The following is a 25,506-nucleotide window of genomic DNA, read 5'->3' as shown; positions in this document are numbered from 1 at the left end:
TCCTTGCCAATATTTGGTGAAATGAAGCGTTGCGCGTGGTTTACTGCTACACTGTTCCATGAGAGCGAACCTACTATGACTTACATTCATAAAAGTTTGTTTTTCTATAGAGAATTTAAAATAAGCATGTAACTGTAAAAGTGCAGCGGTTGTAGCATGTGCAAGATGCTCCTCTTTTTTTTGCAATGATTATCACCTCAACAAATGCAGATCGTCAACTGCAAAATAATATAAGTACAGCAGAGTATCGATTATCCGAACGTTGGTCAACCGAACGACCGCCTAACCGAACCAGTGTTTCCAACTCTCCAAAACGAAAGAAGCTAAAAGGCTCTATAAAAAGGAGACAGAAAAAGCTGAAATAAAGTAAGGTGCGTTAGTGAAGTTTTATTTTTTCAATAATTGTACTGTGTGATAGGCTAGTACGAATTTATATTTACTTTCTTAATTTGGAATCCGTTGGACATTGGAGCATTACAAACAATTGACTGTCAATGTATATAATTATTTGAATTACATTTTCTTTATAATATGGAAACAATAGACCTGCACTCTAAAAGGTTCAAAACAGATGATATGCATCACTATGCGTGTAAATTTAACATTAAGTTGTACCAATGAAACGTATATTTAGTAGTGTTTCATCCAAATCGTCTGTGAATTGTAGTGAGGTTGATATCTTAGTAAAATACTGCACGGATTAGACGTTCGCTGTTCCTTTCCTCAGTTCAGTGCTCCAACATTATTTACTGGTATTGTAAAGCTTGCAACTTCTAATCCATCCTGCATAAATCAAAGTCTGCTTTGCTTAGAACAGCTTCCATCGTTATTGTGGAGTTACCATACTTCGCTGATATCAGCTGTGCTGCAAAAGCGTTGCCACTCAGCTGTTTATACTTCGTTGTTAGGCTGTTCTTGTGTAACACAGCTTTAGTTTGCTTTGTTGTGCTTTTCAATGCAATCTAATAACAAATTTTCATGCGATATTAAAAGGCGTTTTGATCTCTTAGTTCAGTGTACATAACTTTCCTTTAATCGACCTAGATTTTAATCCTTTCCAATAATCAAGAAATAGAAAGCCAGAAAAAATTGAAATGATTGTGAAAATAGCCACATTTCTGGACTCCAGCTAAATCACTCATTTGCCAGCTAAATGGTGTTAAAAAAGGCCATAGTAGGCGAGAAACAGCTAATTTGTCTGAACCTAATTGTTTCTCGCTCGCACATGCTGCATCCTCCCCATAAGCGTTAATTCTATACTTATCTACCGTCCTTGCAGCATGCATATGCATTACATATTTTCTGTTTATTAGGCTGTACTACAAACATTCTACTATACTTGCCTTTGTGATAATAAAAGATTTATTTTCTAATTAATACAAGTAGTTTTTATTGCTAAATTGATAGACGAGACTATACAGTTAAATTCTCCAAATAAACCGGTTTTCCGACCACCCATGATCTCAATTAGTTAGGATAAGTGTTGCTCTACTGCAATTTTATATACGAAGTTCTCGTATACGCCTTAAAATCCCTTCCTGGAAATTCATCTCCAATCTCAAATTTTCTTTTGCGTTTCCTTTTTATGTCTTTTACAAAAATATTAACAAATACAAGATATTAAATACTATTTCTGGTTCACTTGTAGTGTAAGTAAGTGAGTAAAAATTGAAAATATAAATCGTTCCTTAGAGGTACTCCATTCCACGGTTGTCGGATTACAGCTCTGTACTATGTCCGCTACGCCAACCGCTACGCGAAAACTACGCTTACATAGATGGCTCATGTCTCGCCCGCTCGCCAAAGGTGCTATTTCTTCTAAACGCTCGGTCATCTGAAGTTCCCACATACGACACTTTCATTTCAGGCCAAGCCCTGCATATACCATTTATCTGGACGAAATCGGTGATAACAAGTAGGCGGTATCTTTTAGTGAATGGACACCGTTTTAATCTTTCCCGCCAGAAAAGTTTGCATGTGCCTCCCAGAATCGAGCCGGAACCTCGTCGCTAATCTGTTTGTTCACTAAATACAGTTCACAATGATATTTTCATAAAACGCTGCTCTTTTATTTCCGTAATTATCAGCTAAAAGTTTTAGCTGGTATAATGCTAAGTTTTAATTTATGAATGTAGCATGGGAGCAAAAGATTATTTACAAGATGTACAAAAACCAGACCGTTGTTATGCGAGTCGAAGAACATAAAAGAGAAGCAGTGGCTAAAACGGAGTGAGACAGAGTTGTAGGCTATCCCTCATTCTGTTCAGTCTGTACATTGAACAAACAAGGAAATTAATTTAGGAAATGAGACACTAAAAGCAGTAAATGGGTTTCGTTAGCTGGACAGTAAAATGATAATCGAAGTACAGGGGATATAAAAGCCCGCCCGGCTAACCGCGCGGTCTACGCGCTGTTTATCAAGCGGGAAGGCGTACCAGTCTCCGCCACGAATCCGCCCGGCGGATTAGTGTCGAGATTCGGTGTGCCGGCCAGTCTGTGGATGGTTGTTAAGGCGGTTTTCCATCTGCCTTGGCGAATGGCGAATGCGGACTGGTTCCGCTTATTGCGCCTCAGTTACACTGTGTCGGCGACTGCTGCACAAACACTGTCTCCACGCTTGCGTTCACCATAATTACTCTCTACCACGCAAACATTTGGGGCTACACTCGTCTGGTATGAGACGTTCCCGGGTGAAAGGGGGGGGGGGGGGGGGGCGGTCCACTGACTGGGGGCCGAACCTCACAATAACATATCCCTAGGTTCGGTGTGGGGCGGCAGTGGGGTGGGTGGACTGATGTAGCCTGTTGTTAAGTTGTGAACCACTGAGGGCTACGGCGGGACGAAGCCTCTCCGTCGTTCCTAGGTCCCCTGTTCAATACACAGTACACAGAGGATATAAAATGTTGAAGAACAACGGAAAGGAAAATGTTTATGAAGAGGGGACATTTGTTAACTTCGTAGACTTTCGAAGACATCAAGAAATCGTCAGTTTTGTACTGGAGGGAAGTGTGGGCGGGAGGGAGGGGGTAAAAATAGCAGAAGGAGATCAAGAGATGAGTCAGGAAGCAGGTTTAAATGTATTTGGGTTGAAGCAGTTATTCAGAGACGGAGACGCTTGCGCAGGATAAAGTAACTCGAAGAGATGCATCAAATTAGTCCTCAGTCTGAAGACCAAACCAACAATCACCATGGAGAACGATGTAGTTCTTGAAAAGAGGCTAATTCCAGATCGCGTTGGACATTGGAGAAGAAGTAAAGCATAACAATAACTTAAAACGTTTTGTCATTATTAAAGACTAAGTTTGAGGTTACAGTCATTGTATCGTATAAGGACTGTACTGTTCATTAATTACGCCATAATGATGTTTACTTAATAAATCTGTTTGTTTCCAGGCCTTTCTGACAATTAGCTACCTTGAATAAACATTACTGATATTTTTGTTTAGAGTTTTTATGTTTTGCCCATTTTTAGGATAGGCATACATCAGCCTGGTTCCTGCACAGAGCGAATGGAGTCGCACTTGGCATATGGCTGGACTTCCTCAGCAGCGTTTTCGTCGCCGTAGTGACGTATGGTTTCTTCGCGCTCTCAGCAGGTGAGATCAATGAAGCGATTGTGTGCTCTGTGAGACTCGGTTCAGCGCCTCTTGTGCATACTTGTGCTGTTTACATCCTTGTTATTAAGGGGATCGTCGTTGCTTTGGGTAACTGTCACTTGCAGAAATCCTGTGTGGAGAGGAGGCGCGGTTTTACATGAGCGTTTGGTGTGTGTTACTCTGTGTCCGTCGACAGACCGAACTAAACTCCTCCCAAACAGGCCATGAGGGCCCAACAGTATCGACCATGACGCCGTGTCATCGTCAGCCCACAGGCGGTGCTGAATGCGGATATGGAGGGGCATGTGGTCAGCACACTGCTCTCGCAGCCGTATGTCAGTTTCCGAGACCGGAGCCGCTAGTTCTCCACACAGTAGCTCCTCAGTTTGCCTCACAAGGGCCGAGTGCACCCCACTTGCCAACAGTGCTCGGCAGACCGGATGGTCACCCTTCCAAGTACTAGACCAGCCCGACAGCGCTTAATTTCGGTGATCTGACAGGAACCGGTGTTACCACTGCGGCAATTCCGTTGGCAGACCGAACTAAAAGCGATAATTATTAGCGACTATATATAACAACCCTATTACTTAGAGTCAATATACAGGTTGACAATTATTGAACTATTTGAAAAAAAAAGTAAATTACTTACAAACAATGGCGTGCACACATTTAATTCAACATGCAAACGTCGCTACACATATTCGAATTTAGGTTATGACATATTCGATATGCTTGCCATCATTGGCGATGATGTGGCGCAGAAGAATAGTGATATTCCGCATGACCCTCTGAAGTGTCGGAACATGGATACGGTCGATGGCTTCCTGAATGGCTGTTTTCAGCTCAGCAATGATTTTAGGGTTATTGCTGTACACCTTGTCTTTAATATAGCCCCACAAAAAGGAGTTGCATGTGTTCAGATCTGGAGAATACGGCAGCCAATCGAGATCTTCTGGGTACCCCAGAGCCAGAATGCGATCCCTGAAGTGCTCCTCCATGACATCAAACACTCATCTGCTTCGATGAGGTCGAGCTCCGTCTTGCATGAACCGCTTTTTGTCTAAATCAGGATCACTTAGGATAATGGGGATGAAATCATCTTCAAAAACGTTCACGTACCGTTCGGTAGTCACCGTGCCATCAAGGAATATCGCACCGATTATTCTGTGACTGGACATTGCACATCACACAGTCACCCATTGAGGGTCAAGAGACTTCTCGATAGCGAAATGCGGATTCTCAGTCCCCTCTACACATCAATTTTTCTTATTGACGAACCCATCTAAATGACAGTGGGCTTCGTCGCTAAACCAAACCATATATGCAAGTACTAATTCCCACCATGCCCCACAGCCAGCCTTGCAGTTTGAAGAAAGCGCTTTCTCAACACTCTTGTGTACGGTACGTGCATCCACCTGTGTAATAGAGGTGAAACTACTCCCACATTCTAGGCACAGTTCAGTAGAACGGGTCATTGCGGCCTGTGTACGCTGTTCAATAAGTCAGTATGTCTGGAAGGGTGTTTTCATGCTTAGCCCGCGTGCACGTTATCACTTTTCGACGAGTCGCCCTAACGGGTATTCGCCCGCCGCGCTGTAATAAAATACTGAAGGTCTCCTCCGCCATGTTGAGGCTTAGCGCCGTATAACGATCCTGCCTTGGAGGCGGTTAAGTGGGAGATGTGTCTCAGAGCTGGATAGTGACAGATGGTGACGCGAGACTGGACGCACACGTACACTCCTGGAAATTGAAATAAGAACACCGTGAATTCATTGCCCAGGAAGGGGAAACTTTATTGACACATTCCTGGGGTCAGATACATCACATGATCACACTGACAGAACCACAGGCACATAGACACAGGCAACAGAGCATGCACAATGTCGGCACTAGTACAGTGTATATCCACCTTTCGCAGCAATGCAGGCTGCTATTCTCCCATGGAGACGATCGTAGAGATGCTGGATGTAGTCCTGTGGAACGGCTTGCCATGCCATTTCCACCTGGCGCCTCAGTTGGACCAGCGTTCGTGCTGGACGTGCAGACCGCGTGAGACGACGCTTCATCCAGTCCCAAACATGCTCAATGGGGGACAGATCCGGAGATCTTGCTGGCCAGGGTAGTTGACTTACACCTTCTAGAGCACGTTGGGTGGCACGGGATACATGCGGACGTGCATTGTCCTGTTGGAACAGCAAGTTCCCTTGCCGGTCTAGGAATGGTAGAACGATGGGTTCGATGACGGTTTGGATGTACCGTGCACTATTCAGTGTCCCCTCGACGATCACCAGTGGTGTACGGCCAGTGTAGGAGATCGCTCCCCACACCATGGTGCCGGGTGTTGGCCCTGTGTGCCTCGGTCGTATGCAGTCCTGATTGTGGCGCTCACCTGCACGGCGCCAAACACGCATACGACCATCATTGGCACCAAGGCAGAAGCGACTCTCATCGCTGAAGACGACACGTCTCCATTCGTCCCCCCATTCACGCCTGTCGCGACACCACTGGAGGCAGGCTGCACGATGTTGGGGCGTGAGCGGAAGACGGCCTAACGGTGTGCGGGACCGTAGCCCAGCTTCATGGAGACGGTTGCGAATGGTCCTCGCCGATACCCCAGGAGCAACAGTGTCCCTAATTTGCTGGGAAGTGGCGGTGCGGTCCCCTACGGCACTGCATAGGATCCTACGGTCTTGGCGTGCATCCGTGCGTCGCTGCGGTCCGGTCCCAGGTCGACGGGCACGTGCACCTTCGGCCGACCACTGGCGACAACATCGATGTACTGTGGAGACCTCACGCCCCACGTGTTGAGCAATTCGGCGGTACGTCCACCCGGCCTCCCGCATGCCCACTATACGCCCTCGCTCAAAGTCCGTCAACTGCACATACGGTTCACGTCCACGCTGTCGCGGCATGCTACCAGTGTTAAAGACTGCGATGGAGCTCCGTATGCCACGGCAAACTGGCTGACACTGACGGCGGCGGTGCACAAATACTGCGCAGCTAGCGCCATTCGACTGCCAACATCGCGGTTCCTGGTGTGTCCGCTGTGCCGTGCGTGTGATCATTGCTTGTACAGCCCTCTCGCAGTGTCCGGAGCAAGTATGATGGGTCTGACACACCGGCGTCAATGTGTTCTTTTTTCCATTTCCAGGAGTGTAGTTTATGTATCAGCCGAGAGAGTACATTATTGGATAGGGGGACTGATTTTAGTTTCGATTATGCCCAGTAGAGTGCACTAAAGTAACAGAATGTTTTTCATAAACTGTTCTAATTTTTCATAAAGTGTTATTATGTCTTTTTGTGCATGTAAAATTTTATAAATCTGTTTTAGCAGTATGAATGATGCGTGAGTGTGGTTTAAGGTTGATATGAAGATAATTGTTTAACCAGTTATGTAGTAGGATTTAGTGTGGGAACATTTCGAAGAAGTATGGATATGAACAAAGTGGAATAGATTTGTAAAGTAAGTTTATGGTAAAGGGAAAGTTAATTCAGGTATAAGTAACAATAGTAAATATCTTTATGCATAAACAAAAATTCTGCATATTAGGTAATTACGTCGGTAAAAAGTGCAGTCGTGAGGTTTACTATTTTGCGATTGGTTATGGATGAAAAGCGCGGACTGACGTGGGAGAATGTTGTTTTGCTATTGGCTGTTAAGTAAACTGACCAATAGTAAAGCAGTATTCCTCGCGCGCCTTTCTCTGCTGGTAGAGAAGACTCGGAGTGTTCTAGAGAAGAGTCGGAGCCTAGCTGTGAAACAGTTCGGACGTGTGTAGTGGTAGTTCCGATGAAAATGATAAGTTGCCCAATCTAGCAGTGTTTCATACATCAGAAGTGTGGTAAAGTGACGGCATAATTACTCCAATGGGCGTGTAGAAATTTCGGAAATTTTAAGTGAATTTTGTGACGAGAAAAGACATATATTCCGCGTGGCGTATTGAGCAGGTTGGTGGCTAAAAACTTCGACTGCATTTGGTACCGACAGACTTAATATTTGGCGAGAATTCTCAATCAAAAACAATCAGTATTTTCGTAGCTATTACGTTTTCTGGAAATGCTACACCATAAACTTGCTAACGTGAGTGAGAGGGATTGTGAGTGACTATGTTAAGACAAGCACGGGCTTGGCAGTGATACTTGTTCATCCAAGTTTCAGAATATATTAATTAAGGGTAAAATTTCCAACCTTTCATATCATGTGAAAACTTTCTCCCGAAACGTAGGTTTAGTGACTTTAATTGCAGCCTGGTTCACGTCGAAGTACAGTAGGTTTCGCTCGACTTTCCTACTGATGATCTGCTGAGACAATGTTCACAAGTAGGTGCAGGTTCGTTGTAAAGGGACGGAAAGAACCGCGCCGCCGTAATGTCACTCGTGGTCTCGACGATCTGACGACCTTGATAGATTATAGCTCGTAGGTTCGCCGAGTAGGCTGAAAGGGAAGCGTTCGCTGCCATTTTAGAGGCGAATGGGAGGGCTGTGTCGTACTATGAAGTACTCAACTTTCTCCACACAATCAGTTTGACCTCTAGGTGTCAGCTACCAATAACAACAGAACCCTCGCAGCATCGTGGTGGACTAGGGAACTCCTGCTGTTAGCCTAGATCACCGGACGACATCGTGAGACTCCCCATGATTGTCCTCCAAAATATCCATCCCTTCCAACGACCGCACACCCTCCAACAAATTTCCCTTGCAGCCTGATCTGTATTCCCAATCCACTTACTCCCAATAGCAAGTGCACTTCCTATTCACCTCTCATGACCTCCTCGTTTAAACCCTCTCCGCTCCTCACCTGCATAGCCCCACTCCCTGTCCTTTCATCATGATATGACAGCAACACAGCATCTGGCACCGCAACATCAACTTCCTTCCAACTAATAATCCCCTATTAATACATACCGTATCCCAACACAGTTTCCATACTTTTTTCCTTAATGAAATATTCCTCCAACTCTATCATACCATCTGGAGCTCTCTGTATCTCCTCCACCATACAGATAATCTAGAGGTCACGTTTCAATTGGCCACCACAACAACATCACTGTTCGCCACAACCCTGACACAATACTTGCACTGAACACCTTACCTTTTGCTCCGTAGCCTTAACCATTACCTGTGCCATCATTTTCATACAACCTAATCACACCCTCCCCTACGACTTCCTCGCTCACACCGATTGCATATTTTCCACCTATGTTAGAGCCAGTGACCTTAATATCCACAGCAGATCCCCTGCAGAACTCCAGCAGTGGCATACGTTTACACATTTCCTTCAAGGTAACATTGTCCTCATTCTATAGCATACCCATCCTGAAAGTAGCGCCACTCCAGATGTCGACTGGCTGGCTGGCTCTGAGCACTATGGGACTCAACTGCTGAGGTCATTAGTCCCCTAGAACTTAGAACTAGTTAAACCTAACTAACCTAAGGACATCACAAACATCCATGCCCGAGGCAGGATTCGAACCTGCGACCGTAGCGGTCTTGCGGTTCCAGACTGCAGCGCCTTTAACCGCACAGATGTCGACTTAGCGTCTCCCAGTCTCCTTGGACATCTTACAGTAGAAGCCCTTGTTCCAACTGGAAGTGACTTACGTGTTCTTCATGGCATATTACCTCATCTCAAAGCACCTCGTCCCAATCTCCACCAACAGATTATCCAAGGTCCCCCCTACACGAACAGAATATATACCAGTACAGTAACCGCTACATAATTTGGAAGCCATATGCTCGTCATCCAGAAGCCTGGTGACATCCTAATGCCATGCTCTTCCTACAGCACAGACTGTATATCGGTCCACATTCCTACCAAGTCCATATATCTTCCTCAGCTCCCTTTTCCCGCAAGCCATACTCCTCCTCCAAGAATCCCATCGATTATGCTGCTCCTTCCTATGGACTTGTGGCAGGATACTGTCAAGTATCGTTGGCAAATACACAGATGTCTCAGGAACTTATTAAACTCTACAAGCTGCCGAGAGTGGAGCACATCAAACCCAATGCTACAGTACCCCTTGACTTTTCCAAGTATAGGAATGCGTTCCATAGAATTACTTGCAGTAATCCTGTCCCTTTCTATCTGCTCCTCCACAACAAACATCCACTATCGGACAACCTGAGCAAATTTGACCCCTTTGCATCCTATCTGTTCGACATCTTCTCCATTCCTGAGGCACCTCATTCCACTTTATCTGTATTCCTTGCAATCAGTGAACGCACAGATACTACTTTCGCACCTCTGGCTCCCAGCTTTCACTATTTGGACAACATATTACAAACAGAATTAAATTGATCTATCACACTACAGACAAAAGAACCATGTCACTATAAACAGACACATTTCCCCCCCAGCCGTGACTACAATATTAATCGACGCCTTAAAGATTCCCCCTCTCCTTTCTCCCCACCCTCGTAACATGACCCTCTCCACGGTTACTATCCTGAACTATGGAAAACCTGCAAAGTACTACTTTTACCCAAATGGCACAAAACGCTACTGATACGTCTCCTTACCGCCACATGAGCCTTACCTCAGCGTTTATTAAGGTCACTGGATCTATTCGCTCCTGACACAACCACCTACACCTACATATCTACATATATACTCCACAAGCCACCAAGCGGTGTGTGGCGGAGGGCACAATTCGCGCCAAAGTCATATTTCCCACCCTCTGTTCCAATCGCAGATAGCACGAGGGAAAAACGACTGTTTGAACGCCTCAGTACGAGCTCTTATTTCCCTGAACTTTGAATGATGATCATTACGCGATTTGAAAGTTGGTGGTAATAATATATGCTCCACATCCTCGGTGAAGATTGGATTTCGGAATTTAGTGAGCAGCCCCTTCTGTTTAGTGCGTCGTCTATCTGCAAGTGTGTCACACTTCAAACTTTCTATGAGGTTTGTAACGCTCTCGCGATGGCTAAATGTACCAGTCACGAATCTTGCCACTCTTCTTTAGACCTTCTCAATCTGTTGAATCAGACAGAACTGGTAAGGGTCCCTTACAGACTAACAATACTCTAAGACTGGAATAACTAAAATATTGTAAGCTATTTCCTTTGCTGAAGGAGTGCATCGCTTCAGGATTCTACCAATAAACCGCAATCTAGAGATCGCCTTACCCGTTACTTGTGTAATCAGATCATTTTATTTGAGATCATTTCAAATAGTCACACCCAGATACTTGACTGATGTTACCGCTTCCAAAGACTGATAATTTATTTTGTAGTCATACATTAATGGGGAGTTTCGACTTGTTATACGCAGTAGGCTACATTTACTAATATTGAGAGATAACTGCCAGTCATTACACCACACATTTATTTTCTGCAAATCCTCATTGATTTGTTCACAACTTTCATGTAATACTACTTTCCTGTAGACTACAGCATCATCGGCAAACAGTCTAAGGTCGCTGTCAATACCATTAACTAGATCGTTTATGCAAATCGTAAAAAGCAGAGGACCTATTATGCTGCCCTGGGGCACACCTGAAGTTACTCTTGTTTCTGTTGAAGTTACCCCGTTCAGGACGTCATACTGCTCCCTGTCTGTTAGAAAACTTTCTATCCAACCGCATATGTCATTGGATAGACCGTAAGCGCGCACTTTTTGTAGCAAGCGACAGTGCGGAACTGAGTCGAACGCCTTTCGAAAATCGAGAAATATGGCATCAACCTGGGAGCCGGTATACCGAGTCTTTTGTATATCATGCACAAAGAGGGCCAGCTGTGTCTCGCATCACCGCTGTTTTCTAAAACCGTGCTGGTTTCTGCAGATGAGCTTCCTAGAGTCTAGAAAGGTCATTATGTCAGAACACAAAATATGTTCCATGATTCTACAACAAATCGATGTCAGTGAAATTGGCCGGTAATTATGTGCATCCGATTTTCTACCCTTTTTATAGATTGCTATGACCTGGGCCTTCTTCCAGTCCCTTGGAACTTTTCGCCGTTCCAATGATCTCTGATAGATGACGGATAAGAATGGTGCTATATTTGTAGCATAGTCAACATAAAATCTTACGGCGATACCGTTTGGGCCAGATGCCTTTCTGGCGTCTAAGGGCCTTAACTGTTCTACAATTCCAGGTACACTAAACACTATGTTAGCCATATTTTCGTTTGTTCGATAATTGAAAGGGGGAATGGTGCTGCAGTCCTCTATCGTAAACGAGTTTTTGAAAGCTAGGTTTAGAATTTCGGCCTTGTGTTTATCATCATCACTTACATTACCCATACAGTCAGCAAAAGAAGGTATTCGATTATTTGTAGCGTTCATAGATTTTACGTACTACCAAAATTTTTTGGGGTTATTTATAGAATCTGCAGATAAAATATTGCTTTCAAATTCGTTAAAAGAGTCTCTCATTGTCCTTCTGACAGCTGCTTTCATTTCGCCTAATTTCTGTTTGTGAGCGGGGAAGTGACTGCGTTTAAAACGACTGTGCAAAATTCTCTGCTTTCTCAGCAACTTCCTAATATGTTTGTTGTACCAACGTGGACCCTTTCCCTCCACTATACTTTTGCCAAGCACATACTTCTCTAGCACGTGGTGGACAATACCTTTAAATTCCGACCAAAGATGCTCAATATTTTTTTGTCCCGTGGTGAATGCTTGGAGCTGATTATGAAGATATTCATTAATGACACTTTTATTTGCTTTCCCAAACAAGAAAACTCTACGCTGTTTCTCTGTTTGTTTCTCAACTTACACTGACATAGAAGCCACAGTGACATTATGGGCGCTAATGCCTTCTTCTAGATTAACTTACTGAAAAAGATCAGGTCTGTTTGTTACCAAGATATCTAATATGTTCCCATCTCGAGTTGGTTTTCTAGCGAATTGCCCAAGGTTGTATGTTCGCTCTTAGAATAACTTCACACGAATCTTTGCTTCTGTCCCCTGTGATAAATGTGTAATTTTACCCAGTCAATGGATGCTAGATTAAAGTCTCCACCTGTAATTAATGACCGGCCGCGGTGGTCTAGCGGTTCTAGGCGCGCAGTCCGGAACCGCGCGACTGCTACGGTCGCAGGTTCGAATCCTGCCTCGGGCATGGATGTGTGTGATGTCCTTAGGCTAGTTAGGTTTAAGTAGTTCTAAGTTCTAGGGGACTGATGACCACAGTAGTTAAGTCCCATAGTGCTCAGAGCAATTTGAACCATTTTTTGTAATTAATGGATAAATTGGATATTTACTTCCTATGTACTCAAGACTTTCCCTGAAACGTTCTGCGACGTTTGTTGCGGATGCTGGTGGTCTATAAAAACATCCTAATACAATGGTCAATCCTAGTCTGATTGACAGCTTTATCCAGACTATTTCACAGTCCGATGCAATATCGATCTCAACTGCGTTTAAACAGCTTTTAACTGCAATGAACACACCACCTCCTATAGCATCAGTCCCATCCTTCCTAAACATTGTCCAATCAGAGTTCAAAATTTCACTGCTTTTTATGTCTCGTTTAAACCAGCTTTCGTTACCTAATACTATATTGGCGTTGCTACTGTTTATTTCAGAGATTAACTCGGGGTTCTTGCTACAGACACTTAAACAATTTACTAACAAGAGATTAAGCATATTTAAATCGTTTGAAATGACCTGCTTAGGCGAACTAACAATTTTTACAGTTGGCACACCAACACTTGAACCAACACCACCTACTTCCTGTCAATCAGTGTGACTTCCACCCAACTTCTCCTCTGATGACCAACTCCTCTCTCTTACTCTAATCCTATTTCACCATCTCAACACACAGATATCCGGCATTTTTATCTTCCTCTACCTAGAGAAAACCTGTGACCATGTATGGCATTCTAGTGTACCTTCCAAACTCCAGACTTATGCACTTACAATTAACTATGTCTACCTTTCTGCATCCTTCCTATGTAATCTCCCAACCTTTGTCACTAGTACCAGTACCAGTTCCCATAGCTTACACCCCATTGCGGGTCTGCCCAAAGGCTTCCCTCACCTCTCCTCTTCTTAATTTCCTGTGCACTGTTGGTACGCCGAAAACAGCTTCACCAGTTCACCTTCTTTTGTGTGCTGACATCACGCTTTCCTCGTCCTACACCAAACACTGCAGGAATCACAACGACCCTTCCAAATCAACACTGATCACTTTAGCCTAGTGGTGCAACCAATGGCTCCTCAAGATCAACTGCTCCAAAACCAGCGCAATAATTATAGAACGAACCATATGCAGTTTGCATCTCTATGGGTTCCACGGCAACATAACCTACTAGCTATCCAACAGAAAGCCCACATTAGATTAAAACTAGCATCCCGCTACTTTCCTCCATACCTACTAAACCTTGATCTGACCTACCCTCCCCTATGCAAATCCATGGATGTCTGATTCGCCTAAGACTCTCAAAGTCCTTGGACGTCATACACTCCATCTTGCTATAAGCATCTATTTATCCTCCCCCATATGTATCCTTTTACCATCTGATGAAATTCCCATTCGTCCTCGCTAACACTAAATACCCTTGTATATCCTGAACTATCTGCAAACTAGACTCCAGTAACCCAATATTTTCCCCTCTGATCACCAATCCTAGTATGCCGTTGCACCTCTACCACACATCCCATTGTCACTACATTTGCATGCATGACATATTCTACTAGAACACAGCTTCAACCGACTCCCTCTCCGAGACAATATAATCCACCCAAATATTTATTGGTACTACCAACTTTAGTTCCTCCTCCAACTATCACACTCGACAACAGGGCTCCCTCCTCCTCCTTCCACATCCTCTTCCTCCCATCCATTCTCCTCTTGATACTACGGCCCTGCCCGCCCACCAGGGTCCTCCACATGTTCTCTCTACCCACTATTCACTTTATCACCTACCTTTATCTCTATTCTTTCCTAGGCAACCGATCCCTATATGTTTGCCTCCACCCCTCCACCCTATAGAACTCATTTTCGCCATCTCAAATTCATTCCTTCTAGTGGAACGTCCTTCAGTACTTAAATGGCAGTGCAATGCTGTTTTTTACAAGAATTCTACCATTTCTGTAAATTGTTTTAAATATATTTTTGTTTCTGTCTTTCAGGCGTTAAGAGGCAATGAAAAATCAACATTTTTAATGTTTTATATAAACGCCAACAAAATTTATTCTTTTATTGTTTTTAAAACAATCTGTAAACTTTTCTTCTTTTGATGAAAATTCCAGAATGAGATTTTCACTCTGCAGCAGAGTGTGCGCTGTTATGAAACTTCCTGGCAGATTAAAACTGTGTGCCGGGCCGAGACTCGACACAATTTTAATCTGCCAGGACGTTTGACGAAAATTGTTCATTATTTGCTTATGTTTAAAAGCTTTCGGCTGAATAGAGGGTTTGTTGTATTGCTGACAGTTCACTTAACGCTAATGTGAGGTAAGGGGGGTGGAATAACGATAAAGAAAGCAAATTATAACTCCTCATTCAGACATCTCTATTTACTAACTTTGTGAGTCAAGTACGTTAAACTGTGTTTATCGAATGGTAGCACATTACGCCTTGCAGTTTGTTATCGATGCGTTTTATTGTTTTCAGTTTTCGCCTTGTGCCTAAAAATTGCTCTGTAGGCGAAACCGCGATAGTGAAATATGTATATAATGAAAACTCACAGGCAAACGGCAGCAGTGAAAAAAAGTTTATTGGTGAACATGACACGCACGTCACATGGCATAAGTATTTAGGGTTAACAATAAGGAGCCAGGTCATGTAAAATCTGTATTAGGGAAGGCGAATGAAGTTCTTGGGAATAACAGTGCACCTCGAAAGGCAGTGCTCTGCTCGCATCCGTTCAAGTAGGAATAACGATAGAAGTGGAAAAAATTCAGAGGTGCGCTGCTGGAATCGTAAGAAGTCAGCATAACCCATAGGAAAGTGTAACAGAAGATAAACGAGAAAGAGGCTTAGCTTTTGTGAAACACTGTCGAGAAAATTTAGAGAACCTTCTTTTTTCGAAGAAGACTATGCGAGCATTGTGCTTCTTCAGTTGGATTTCTCATGTAGGATCCAGAGGATAAGAAGCTAGAGGGCGGGCAGGAGTAGGCATACCTTCTCTCTCTCCCCTTGCTCAATACACGTTCAGAGTAGGACAGAAACAATAATATTGGTAATAAATATCCCCCCCCCCCCCCCCCCCCCCCGCAATGCACTGTACAGTGGTTTGCGGGGTGTACCGTGTGTCTCTCTCAAAGCCGTCAGGAGCATTTCCTCTGGTGTTTCTGCAGATATTTGCAATTTCGATCTTGCAACTTGCTACTGGAGTCAGCCCAAACAAATACAGCTCATCACGTCTTTTATACGATGCCCAGTGTCGACAGAAAGCGCCGGTTTGTTTCCCGTTAGCAACAAAAGATTTTTAAATCGTAATTTTATGCGCTAATTCGTTGCAGTGGCTCCAGGTTAATCTAGTGCGATATTCGTTTCATCAGCATGTTTTATCTGGGACATTAAAACACAAGGAACAGCCAGTACTCCAGCAGCGAGGAGCGACTGAGCAGCGCTGCTGCAGTCGGCACAGGCCCGGGCGGAGCTGCCGCTACTGGGGCACCGGCTGCTCTTGGGTGTTGTACTGTCCCTGCTAATACATACTGACAAAGCGAATACCACACTGGATTAATCTGGGATCGTTCTATAGAACGAGCACGTCAAATTCCTCTTCAAACATCATTTTGTTTGTAAAGGGAAGCAAACCGACACTTTCTGTCGACACTGGGCGTCGTATAAAAGACGTGATGAGCTGTATTTGTTTGGGACGACTCCAGAAACAAGTTGCAAGATCGGAATTGCAAATATCTGCACATACACCAGAGAAAATGCGACTGACGACTCTTAGGAGATACACCCTGTATAAGTAATGAATGTGTCGCTGCCACTATGCAGATGTTACAGCATCAATTGATTAATATTGCAGCGATGCTCGAGAAAAAGGATGAATAACGTTATCGAAGGTGAACAACATTTCAAATAACAATCCCATCAGGGTGAGATACCAGCAACGAGGTAATATCAGTGGACGCAACCTTTTAACAGGCTAATGATAACGAGAACAGTGAGACAGTAATGAATTCTGACGAGAGAGAGGCTTGAAATAACTCTGCAGTGTGCTTCCCTTGGTCACCGACGCAATCATCATTGCGCTATGGGTGGTGGACATCTCTCGCCTATACACGACGCGTATGTTACGTCATGTCGAGATCTCATATTCTTGGGAGAAGGCACATGCGTTGGGACACAGCGTATTTACTATCTGATTCCGTTCACTACTGCACTACCGTGCGCAAACACATTCGAACTTGGCTGTTACTGAACCGTGTGATAAGGCTGCCCGTCACTTAGTCCCGGCTGCATAAACGCGCTACGCCTTCTAAGCAGACAAACGAAAGTGGAGCAGGGGAAAAAAGAAAGAATGAAACCGGAGTTCAACGTCCCGTCTCCGACGAGGGCGCTAGAGGGCGAGGCTACTTACCCAGCCTGTTTAGTACTTCTTTATAATGCTAATGTAGTTAGATTTTCTGAAAAAAAGGAGCAACGAACAGCCATGGCGGCTGGAAGGGGGAAAGTCCCATTCGCTGCACGCACTGCTGATGTGATTGTAAAATTTGTACTGAAGACATAGCAATCGTTCTCTGTAACAATAGACTGCATTTGCAATGAATTTCAACCTTTTTCTCTATTAATAAAAGAGAAAAATACCACTATTCTACTGGTCTCATTCCCTGTTCTCTCCTCGAAGAGGAACACAAAAATCTAAAAGTGAACAATAAAAGGTTTGAGATCTACAGTTCAACTAAAATTTAACTACTTACAAATTTTGTCACTTTAAAATCATTCCTAATCATTGTCACATTTCACTTTAAAAACGTTGTGTTACGATCTTTGTTGAATATTTCCTCTTCTCTCTCACATGCCGACATGCACCAGGGGGTTTAAGGGGAGCCGGAGGTGCCTATGCTGCCCATGTTAAAATCACTAAGTTTGAGGAACATTTATGAATAAACTACCAAATAGAAAAATTTGAATTTTTTTTACATATAGAGTGGTTTAGTATTGCAGTTATGACAGAGGGATTTTGGGGTATCTTTTCTAGTTTCCTTCCAATTATTTTTTTATTAATGACCCAAATTTTTTTACAAATAATTGCTTTATAATTAAACTGAAATGAACCTACTGAACATATCGCCAAATGGCTGTGTTACAATGTAAGTTTGACCACTAGGAGTGCTGTAAAAAAATTTCATCTCTCTAGCTTGAGTGGATTTTGAGAAAATGTTCCTTATATTCGAAAAATTCTAATTTATGGGAAATGGCTATCAAAGTTTTTCAATACATTCCTGCACTATAGGATGGATTATCAGGGTCTTCTTCTTCATCCTCCAAAAGCTTCCTCTTCTGTCTTCTTTTCTGGCCTGTTGTTCCATCATACTTCATATGCTTTCTCTTCTTTCTGCTCCTCTTATCCTTTCTCTGTCAATATTTCTTAGTGCTCGTACAGTGTTCACCCCAGCTGTAAATCCTAATGCCTTCAGAACTTCACACTTCGCTCTGTTCCCTTGATTGAAGGTTGCTATTGCATCATAAATGCCAAAGTGCAGTGTTTTTATGCTTACAAACACCCTTTTAGGAATCACTTTCCAAATCAAATTGTTTACGCTCTCATTAGGATTCTGCGTCTTTCCGTGTAGACATTTGTGTAACAATTCTGGCTGTGCTAAGTCATGAAAAATTGGTTTTATTGCATTTGTCACAGCTGCTGGCAAACCATGTTTGTGATCATAGTCCTTGTTTGCATTATATTTGCACCAGGAATCTTTTGGGCACAGGCTGTGTTGAGGGTATTCATTGGAAGAGGTAGTATGAAGGAACAATGCCCACACTGCTTTTCGCATGTCACTAACATTACTAGTATTTTGCCTTATAGCATACCCATAGGATCTCTGTAGACGTTCAATCACCTCATCAGTAAGCCTTCCTCTCCCTCCTATTGTCTTTCCATCACTGAGCTTACTTGAACCCAAAGTTTGTTTGAGCCTCCGAAGCCGTGCACCCATACGCTTTTGCACATGCCCAATGCATTCCAACTTTTCAACTACAAATTCATTTCCATATGGTTTCAGTTCCTCTATAGTCTTGAAACCTTTGGAGTCACAATCCCCAAGGTAATATTTGTACCTAACGTTGTATCTGGGAACTGAACGTTCAAAAATTTGTTTCACTACATCCACTTCCATTGCTTCACTTGATCCACTAAAATTTGCCTCACAGCTCCCACTGTGCTCTCCTTTGATTTTATTTTTGCACCTACAATGTTTTGAAAATATTGCAACATCTATCACTTTTGCACTATCACCACAAGTAGCAGTTACAACCCCATTCAGGGATTTATGACCCCTCTTTTGCCAGGAACCATCTAATGCCACTACCAAATCCCTAGAACCACCGTTCATTTCTACAGATTCCTCCACTGCTTCCTTCATGGTTTTCAAAGCCACATCTTCAACAGAGGATCCTACCAGTTCACAGTAGTACCCAAATTTGCTTGGAGGCGATGGCAAGTTCATAATACCACAAAACAGTTTACCAGCAGCAGACCCTTTTCCAATGGATCGAAGACCATACACAAGTCGAACATTCACATCAAACACACTAGATCTTCACCAAAGAGACTGGCATGTGAATTGTAAAAAGTCACTTGATACTTGCAACATGCACAGATTATCTTCATCTCACAAGCTAAACCAAAGTGCTTTGTTATCTCTAGTCCCACTCCTACACTTGAACACACTTTGCACAGAACACTTTCTTTCAGCACAGAAGATAATAATCCAATATTCATGACTTCGTTAATATCATCACTGTCACTAACATGTTCACGAAATCTGTCACTTCCACCAGTCAGCTTCTTGCTAGAAGATGTCACAGGGCTATGGCCGGCCATGTGTTTCATAGCAGAAGAACGCACTGTTTCAGTAATTGTAGTATCGCACCTTGGTATTAGTGTTAATTTTCTTTTCCCTACGTTCTTCCTCTTCTTATATACACGGTTACTAAAACGTGTCATCGTAACCAGAACAACGCTTTACACAAGAAGTATAATACTACCAACAACAGGCGCAACACTGAACTAATTCGAAACGGTAAACAGCAAAGAGACGATGTTCCGCGCTCTTAGCGCTTCATTTGTCACAGAAAACAATGTAGCCAACCCTTGCACACTCGCTGTATGCGTAACATAAGGCGCTGTATGCGTAACAGGCCGAGAAAATCCCAAGCAGTTCGCCAGGAAGTCATGAGAGGAAGTTTGATGCATTCAGCGGCCGCCCATTTCCTCTGCAGGCGTGGGGGAAAATGGTAATAACTCCACTTCTAGGGCGAGTAGAACAATAATTCAAAGTTTACATTAAAGAGGAATGTTCCAATTAATTTTCGGTAGCAAAAACAAAAAAAATATCGTGATTTTTTGGATTTGACCACCTCCGGCTCCCCTTAAAACCCCCAAGTGCGTGTAACAGTACATGTGTATCTCAGTGGTGCCTCCAAGGCTTATAATTCATTCCGCTGGTCCTGTAGATACTTGGATATCCGTTAACCAAGGCGGAACGGGCAGGGGGACGTGGTTCATTTGTTACCACCTGGCCTCGGTAATTTAACAAGGACAGATGTATTTGCAGGCAGACTGCAGTAAATCTCGTCTACATATACAGCAGCATGAGCTTGGAAAAAAAGCATAAAAACTTTCCCTATTCTATGGCTATACATCTGCAATTACATCAAGCATGTGTATAAGCACCGGTTTTACGAGTATTTCATGGAGATTACTTTTTTGTGGCAATTCATCGTACCTGTTTCCCGCCCCCATTCTCCCTCTCCCTCTCCCTCTCTCTCTCTCTCTCTCTCTCTATCTCTCTCTCTCTCTCTCAGTACTGCTAATTGAAACTACTCATTCTTCAAATCTTTAATAGCAATTACATCCAACAACCAAGGAACAGACTGTAATAATAACTGAAATAGTAATTTGCATCATCAAAGTAGCTATGTACGAGTTTTCCATTTGGCATAAATAATTAATCGAACAATCGACCAAAATCATAAAACAAAGAATAAATAGGATTAAAATAAGCATGTGCGCAGGCTATGTGGCAACCCGACATTGTTGTAGCGCATCACGTACGACGCTGCAAGCCTCTCCTTCGCATTCGTTTCTGAGACTGCCGACAGCCTACCTTTTATGTGGTAACAATTTTTACGTCGGCGGACATATTATCAAGCAAGGTAGCGCAGGTAGTTAGTTCACTGGAGGACAACGGTTCAAATCCCCTTCCGGCCATCCAGATTCAGGTTTCCCGTAAGCCAAATCGCTTAACGCAAAAGCTGAGATGGTTCCTTTTAAAGGGCAAGGCCGATTTTCTTCCCATACTTCCTTAATCAGAGCTTGTACTCCCTCTTTAAGACCAATATCCTCCTTCCCCGGGGAACGTATTGTGGAATATCTGAAAATAAAGTTGGACATTGTGCTGTTTCACAGAATTTCCAGCTTGAAAGGTAGCTGGAAATATAACTCGCTGCTGCAAATTAAATCATTGTAACAATTATTGTTATTGAAGAAATTCTGCTTTTTCAGGAGAGTTTGGAAGCTCTGGAGTGGGACTTGCCATTTCGCAGTCGCTGATCCTCACCGGTATGCTTCAGATCGGGATAGTCCAGACGACGGAAGTCGTCAGTCAGATGACGTCAGTAGACCGAGTTATTGAGTACACCAAGATCCCAGCAGAAGGCGCGCTTGAATCAAATACAGGTAAGCAAATAGTTCCGAGTATGTGAACTGCCCCAGAAATCGTATTACTTGTAGAAAAAAACAGACAGCTTATCTACCCATTTTGTACCACACTTTTACGAACCCATAAGATGTGCTGGTTTCATAGTGCCTTGATGGCCTGAACAGCTTGTGATACTTCTCCGTGCTTGATAATTGGTGGATGACACCGGATGAGCACGTACAAGTACATTAGAAATAGCCGTAGCCTGCTATTCGGCGGTGTTACAGATCCGTTGCTTAGCGCTGAGGTTCAGAGAATCTGGAGGCCAGATCATCAAGGTGAACTAATCACTACAATAACTATCCTGAAATCGACATTTACATCTACATCATACTCCTCAAGCCACCTAGTGGTGTCTGGCGGAGGGTACTTTCGGTACCACTATCTGATCCTCCAACCCTGTTCTACTCGCGAATAGTGCGTGAGAAGAATGATTGTAGGTAAGCCTCTGTATTGGCTCTGATTTCTCGAATTTCCTCATCGTGGTCACTAAGCAAGATGTATGTGGGGTTCGGGGGGGATGGGGGGGAGGGGGTATTACGTTGTCCGACTCCTCCTGAAAAGTTCTGTCCCGAAATTTCAATAGCAAATCTCTCCGTGATGCCCAACGTCTCTCTTGTAACGTCTGCCAGTAGAGTTTCTTTAGCATCTCCGTAATGCTGTCTTCCCAGCTAAACGATCCCGTGACGAAACGCGCTGCTCTTCTTTGGATCTTCTCTATCTCCTGTATCAGTCCTACCTGATAGGGATCCCAGATAGATAAACAGTGCTCAAGAATCTGGCGAACAAGCGCCTTATAAACTTCTTTCGTGGATAAGTTACATTTCCTTAAGATTCTTCCGATGAATCTGAGTCTGGTGTCTGCTTTTACCACTATCTGTTTTATGTGGTCATTCCACTTTAGGTCGCTCTGGATAGTTACGTCTAGATTTTTACGGCAGACGCTATCTCCATCCGTTTGTCATCAATATTGTAGCTGGACAGTTGATTTCGCAATGTTACGAATGCGGCAATGTACTGTTGGTAAGCAACCAGCTGAAACATTCTTTATGAGGCTCAGAAAATACATCTCGTGAAAGGATGTGATAATATGGATGTAATCCATTACTTCCACGATTCTTCTACAACAAAAACAGGTTCGAAGGAGATGCAGGAGATATTCCCCTTTGCATAATACTTATGACTTCACGATTAAAACCTTCCTAGGCTATCTTTACGAAAATTTTAACTATAAATATTAATTAGCGTTGTGTAACTATTACTTTTCATTACAAGAATTGTCGAATATCGTTAAATTATTTTCCATTCCATTTTAGAGATCGCAGTTGCTCACATATCTCGACAGATAGAAAATACTAAACAAACTATCACTGCAATGAGCGATTAGGGAGACCCATGGCCATTAGCCTGTTTACCAGCACTAAGTGAGGTCTCTCTCTCTATATATATTGCAGCCTTCTTCGCGTCTCTCGTGTAGAAACCGCAAGTCAAAATTAGGGTACTTACAGAGTGCTGAGTGGCATTTAAGCACTCATTCTTCTCGCGCTCCATACGTGAATACAACGGGAAGAAGCCGTCACAACTGATAGAATGGAAAGTATGCTCTGTTATGCACTGTCATTTTGCAGCGTGTAGATGCAGATGTAGATGTAGATATTCATGTACAGTCTAGACCTGATATGTTGCAACTTTAATCATTATGAAGTAGAAGGAATATAAGGAGTGTCCCAAGTCTGCAGCTTCAGTATTATACAGATGGTAGAGGATTCTACTTTGAGGTAAGGAACTAATGAGATGGTTTTTATATGAACAAGTAAAGCCTTATAGAAAGTTTACCCAGCTTACCTATTGTTCAAAGTGACAATCGGCCTCCTCATTGTTGGCTAATGTATTCTCAGAACTGAGCTCTAGGTTTATCATTAGTAGCGAACACTTCCGCAGTTTGTTTAATGACAGCGCTGTATTCTCTCCTCCAACAGCACAAATTTCAACCAAACTGGGTACACGTATCCGTTACTGTCAGGCAACAATCGCTTTGGGGGGTAAAAGCCACCTACTTATCATAGTTCAGGCGAGATGACGTCATAAACTGTGAGATGCTTGAGAAACTACCACATTGTGCTTGACATTTAAATTTATTGCTTCGTTGGTACTAACACTGTTCTTCACATATTTAGCTGGTCAATATCCACATATGCCGCTAAATGTACCTACGCAAATAAATCGTTGTACGACTCGTAGCACAAGGGATATGACGTCATAAATACTGAGACGCGTTGTGCATGCAGTTTTAATGCATTTGTTCTTTACTACTAAGACACTCCTGTAGTTGAGTCAACTTAAGGAAATCCATGGCACTTGACAGCGTTTTTGACAGCTTTTCAACTGCGAAGCGGCAGTAGGCGGAAACGCTAGCCGTCTATACGTGTAGAGTTATGAAGAGGCGTTGCCATAGATACGCTTACAGAATAACGTGAAGCAGCTGCTCCCAGCGCACGGAAGCTGTGCGGGTTGATGTGTCTTAATTTGGGTACTGTACTTCACATTAGTACATTATGTATATGTCTCAGTGCGACTGTCTTCTAATTTCAAATGTGTTTTCAGGAATTTACGCAATAGAAATTTTTTCGATAATTCACTACAAACGCAGTTCATTTTTTGTTTTCGTTTCTAATAGAAAATTGGCAAAATGTAAAATCGGGCAATGCCGGTTTGTCAGCTAGTAAAGCTAGACAAACATGTTGCAGGTTGCTGTATTTCTTCAAGTAAGACAAACTTGTTTGGCAGTAAGACTCCTCCGTTGGCCAAGGAAAAGTTCCGCTTACGAGACCAGAACCTCTCAAGGGAGCAGACCCACTTTCGTTTCGTCACAGTTACGTAAATGATGGGACAACCGATTGGTTTAAAAATAACCGATTGGTCAGTCGATTATTTTTTCGTTCATTCGTTCTTTTCAGTCGAATGAAACAACCGTGGTCACATCAACTACATTTACGTTTTCACTCACCATCAGTGTTGTCCGCCCCGGTAGCTGAGTGCTCGGTCAGAGGGTTAGCTACCCTCTGTAATAAAAAAACTGAGTGAACGGATCAACGAAGAACCTGAACGGCTGTCATCGGACGTCCGCCCCCAACAAATTCAACGAACAATATAGAACAAAATGAGATTTTTAAAAAAGTGGTCAGCGCAACAGAATGTTAATCCTAAGGACCCAGGTTCGATTCCCGAGTGGGTCGGAGATTTTCTCCGCTCAGGGACTGGGTGTTGTGTTGTCCTAATCATCATTATTTCATCCCCATCGACGCGCAAGTCGCCGAAGTGGCGTCAAATCGAAAGACCTGCACCCGGCGAACGCTCCACCCGACGGGAGCCTCTAGTCACACGGCATCTACATTTTGTACCACCAGGGTTTGAGCGGTTTCGCTTAATATGAGACAACCGATTCACTTAAGTCCCTGAGGATTACGTGTGTTATATGAGTGTTTTCGCTCAGTCTCTTGGGCGTGAGTGGTTTCACCGGCTCCGCCAAAAGCAGGGCGGCATCCCGGCCCCTGCGCCGGCGGTATGCAGCCCCGCGGCAGGAGGGGGCTGACGTGGGGCGCACGCGGCGCATGCACAGTCTGAGTGCTTTTTAATTAATTAGAGGACACCAGTCACTTCTCTTCAGGAAAACGGAAAGCAAACAGGCACTGAAATTGGGCCATATTCTTGTCCTCTTCAGGTACCCCTAGGGAAGCTTTTACAGTCAACTCCGTAGCCGCAACGACACATTAGCTTAATTAGTTGTGTCTTAATTGCGTCTGAAACCACTTTATCCACAGCAGTGTATTAATGAATGTTAAATGATGAAAAAAGAATTAGTCTATGCAGTACATTATTAGATGAATAAATGCAATGTTTATTTTAACGTTAGTATATTCCCTGAGATGTCTTCGCGTAAACGCGGGAGACGACTAGTTTCACTCAGAGGAGTGAATGGAGAGCTTAGTCAGCTAAAACCCTAAAGAGTAGTTTCAGCTGAAACGACTAATACATGGCTCAACCGACAGAAGAACAACAGACTGGTTG

General features: G+C 43.4%; 1 protein-coding gene across 1 annotated transcript in view; it reads left to right on the top strand.

Annotated features, from left to right (window-relative positions):
• LOC124594856 (ATP-binding cassette sub-family C member 4-like) overlaps positions 1-25,506 on the top strand; it is a 289,353-nt gene that overhangs the window by 219,796 nt on the left and 44,051 nt on the right. Inside the window, exons 19-20 of the mRNA XM_047133319.1 lie at positions 3,473-3,596; positions 21,243-21,416. Of these exons, the coding sequence (XP_046989275.1) occupies positions 3,473-3,596; positions 21,243-21,416 (298 nt within the window). The remainder of the gene's footprint in view (positions 1-3,472; positions 3,597-21,242; positions 21,417-25,506) is intronic.

This window comes from Schistocerca americana, chromosome 2 (genome assembly GCF_021461395.2).
Source record: "Schistocerca americana isolate TAMUIC-IGC-003095 chromosome 2, iqSchAmer2.1, whole genome shotgun sequence".
NCBI classification, from domain to species: Eukaryota; Metazoa; Arthropoda; class Insecta; order Orthoptera; family Acrididae; genus Schistocerca; species Schistocerca americana.
Note: the sequence above shows the minus strand (reverse complement) of the source record. Positions and strands in the feature narration are given on the sequence as shown.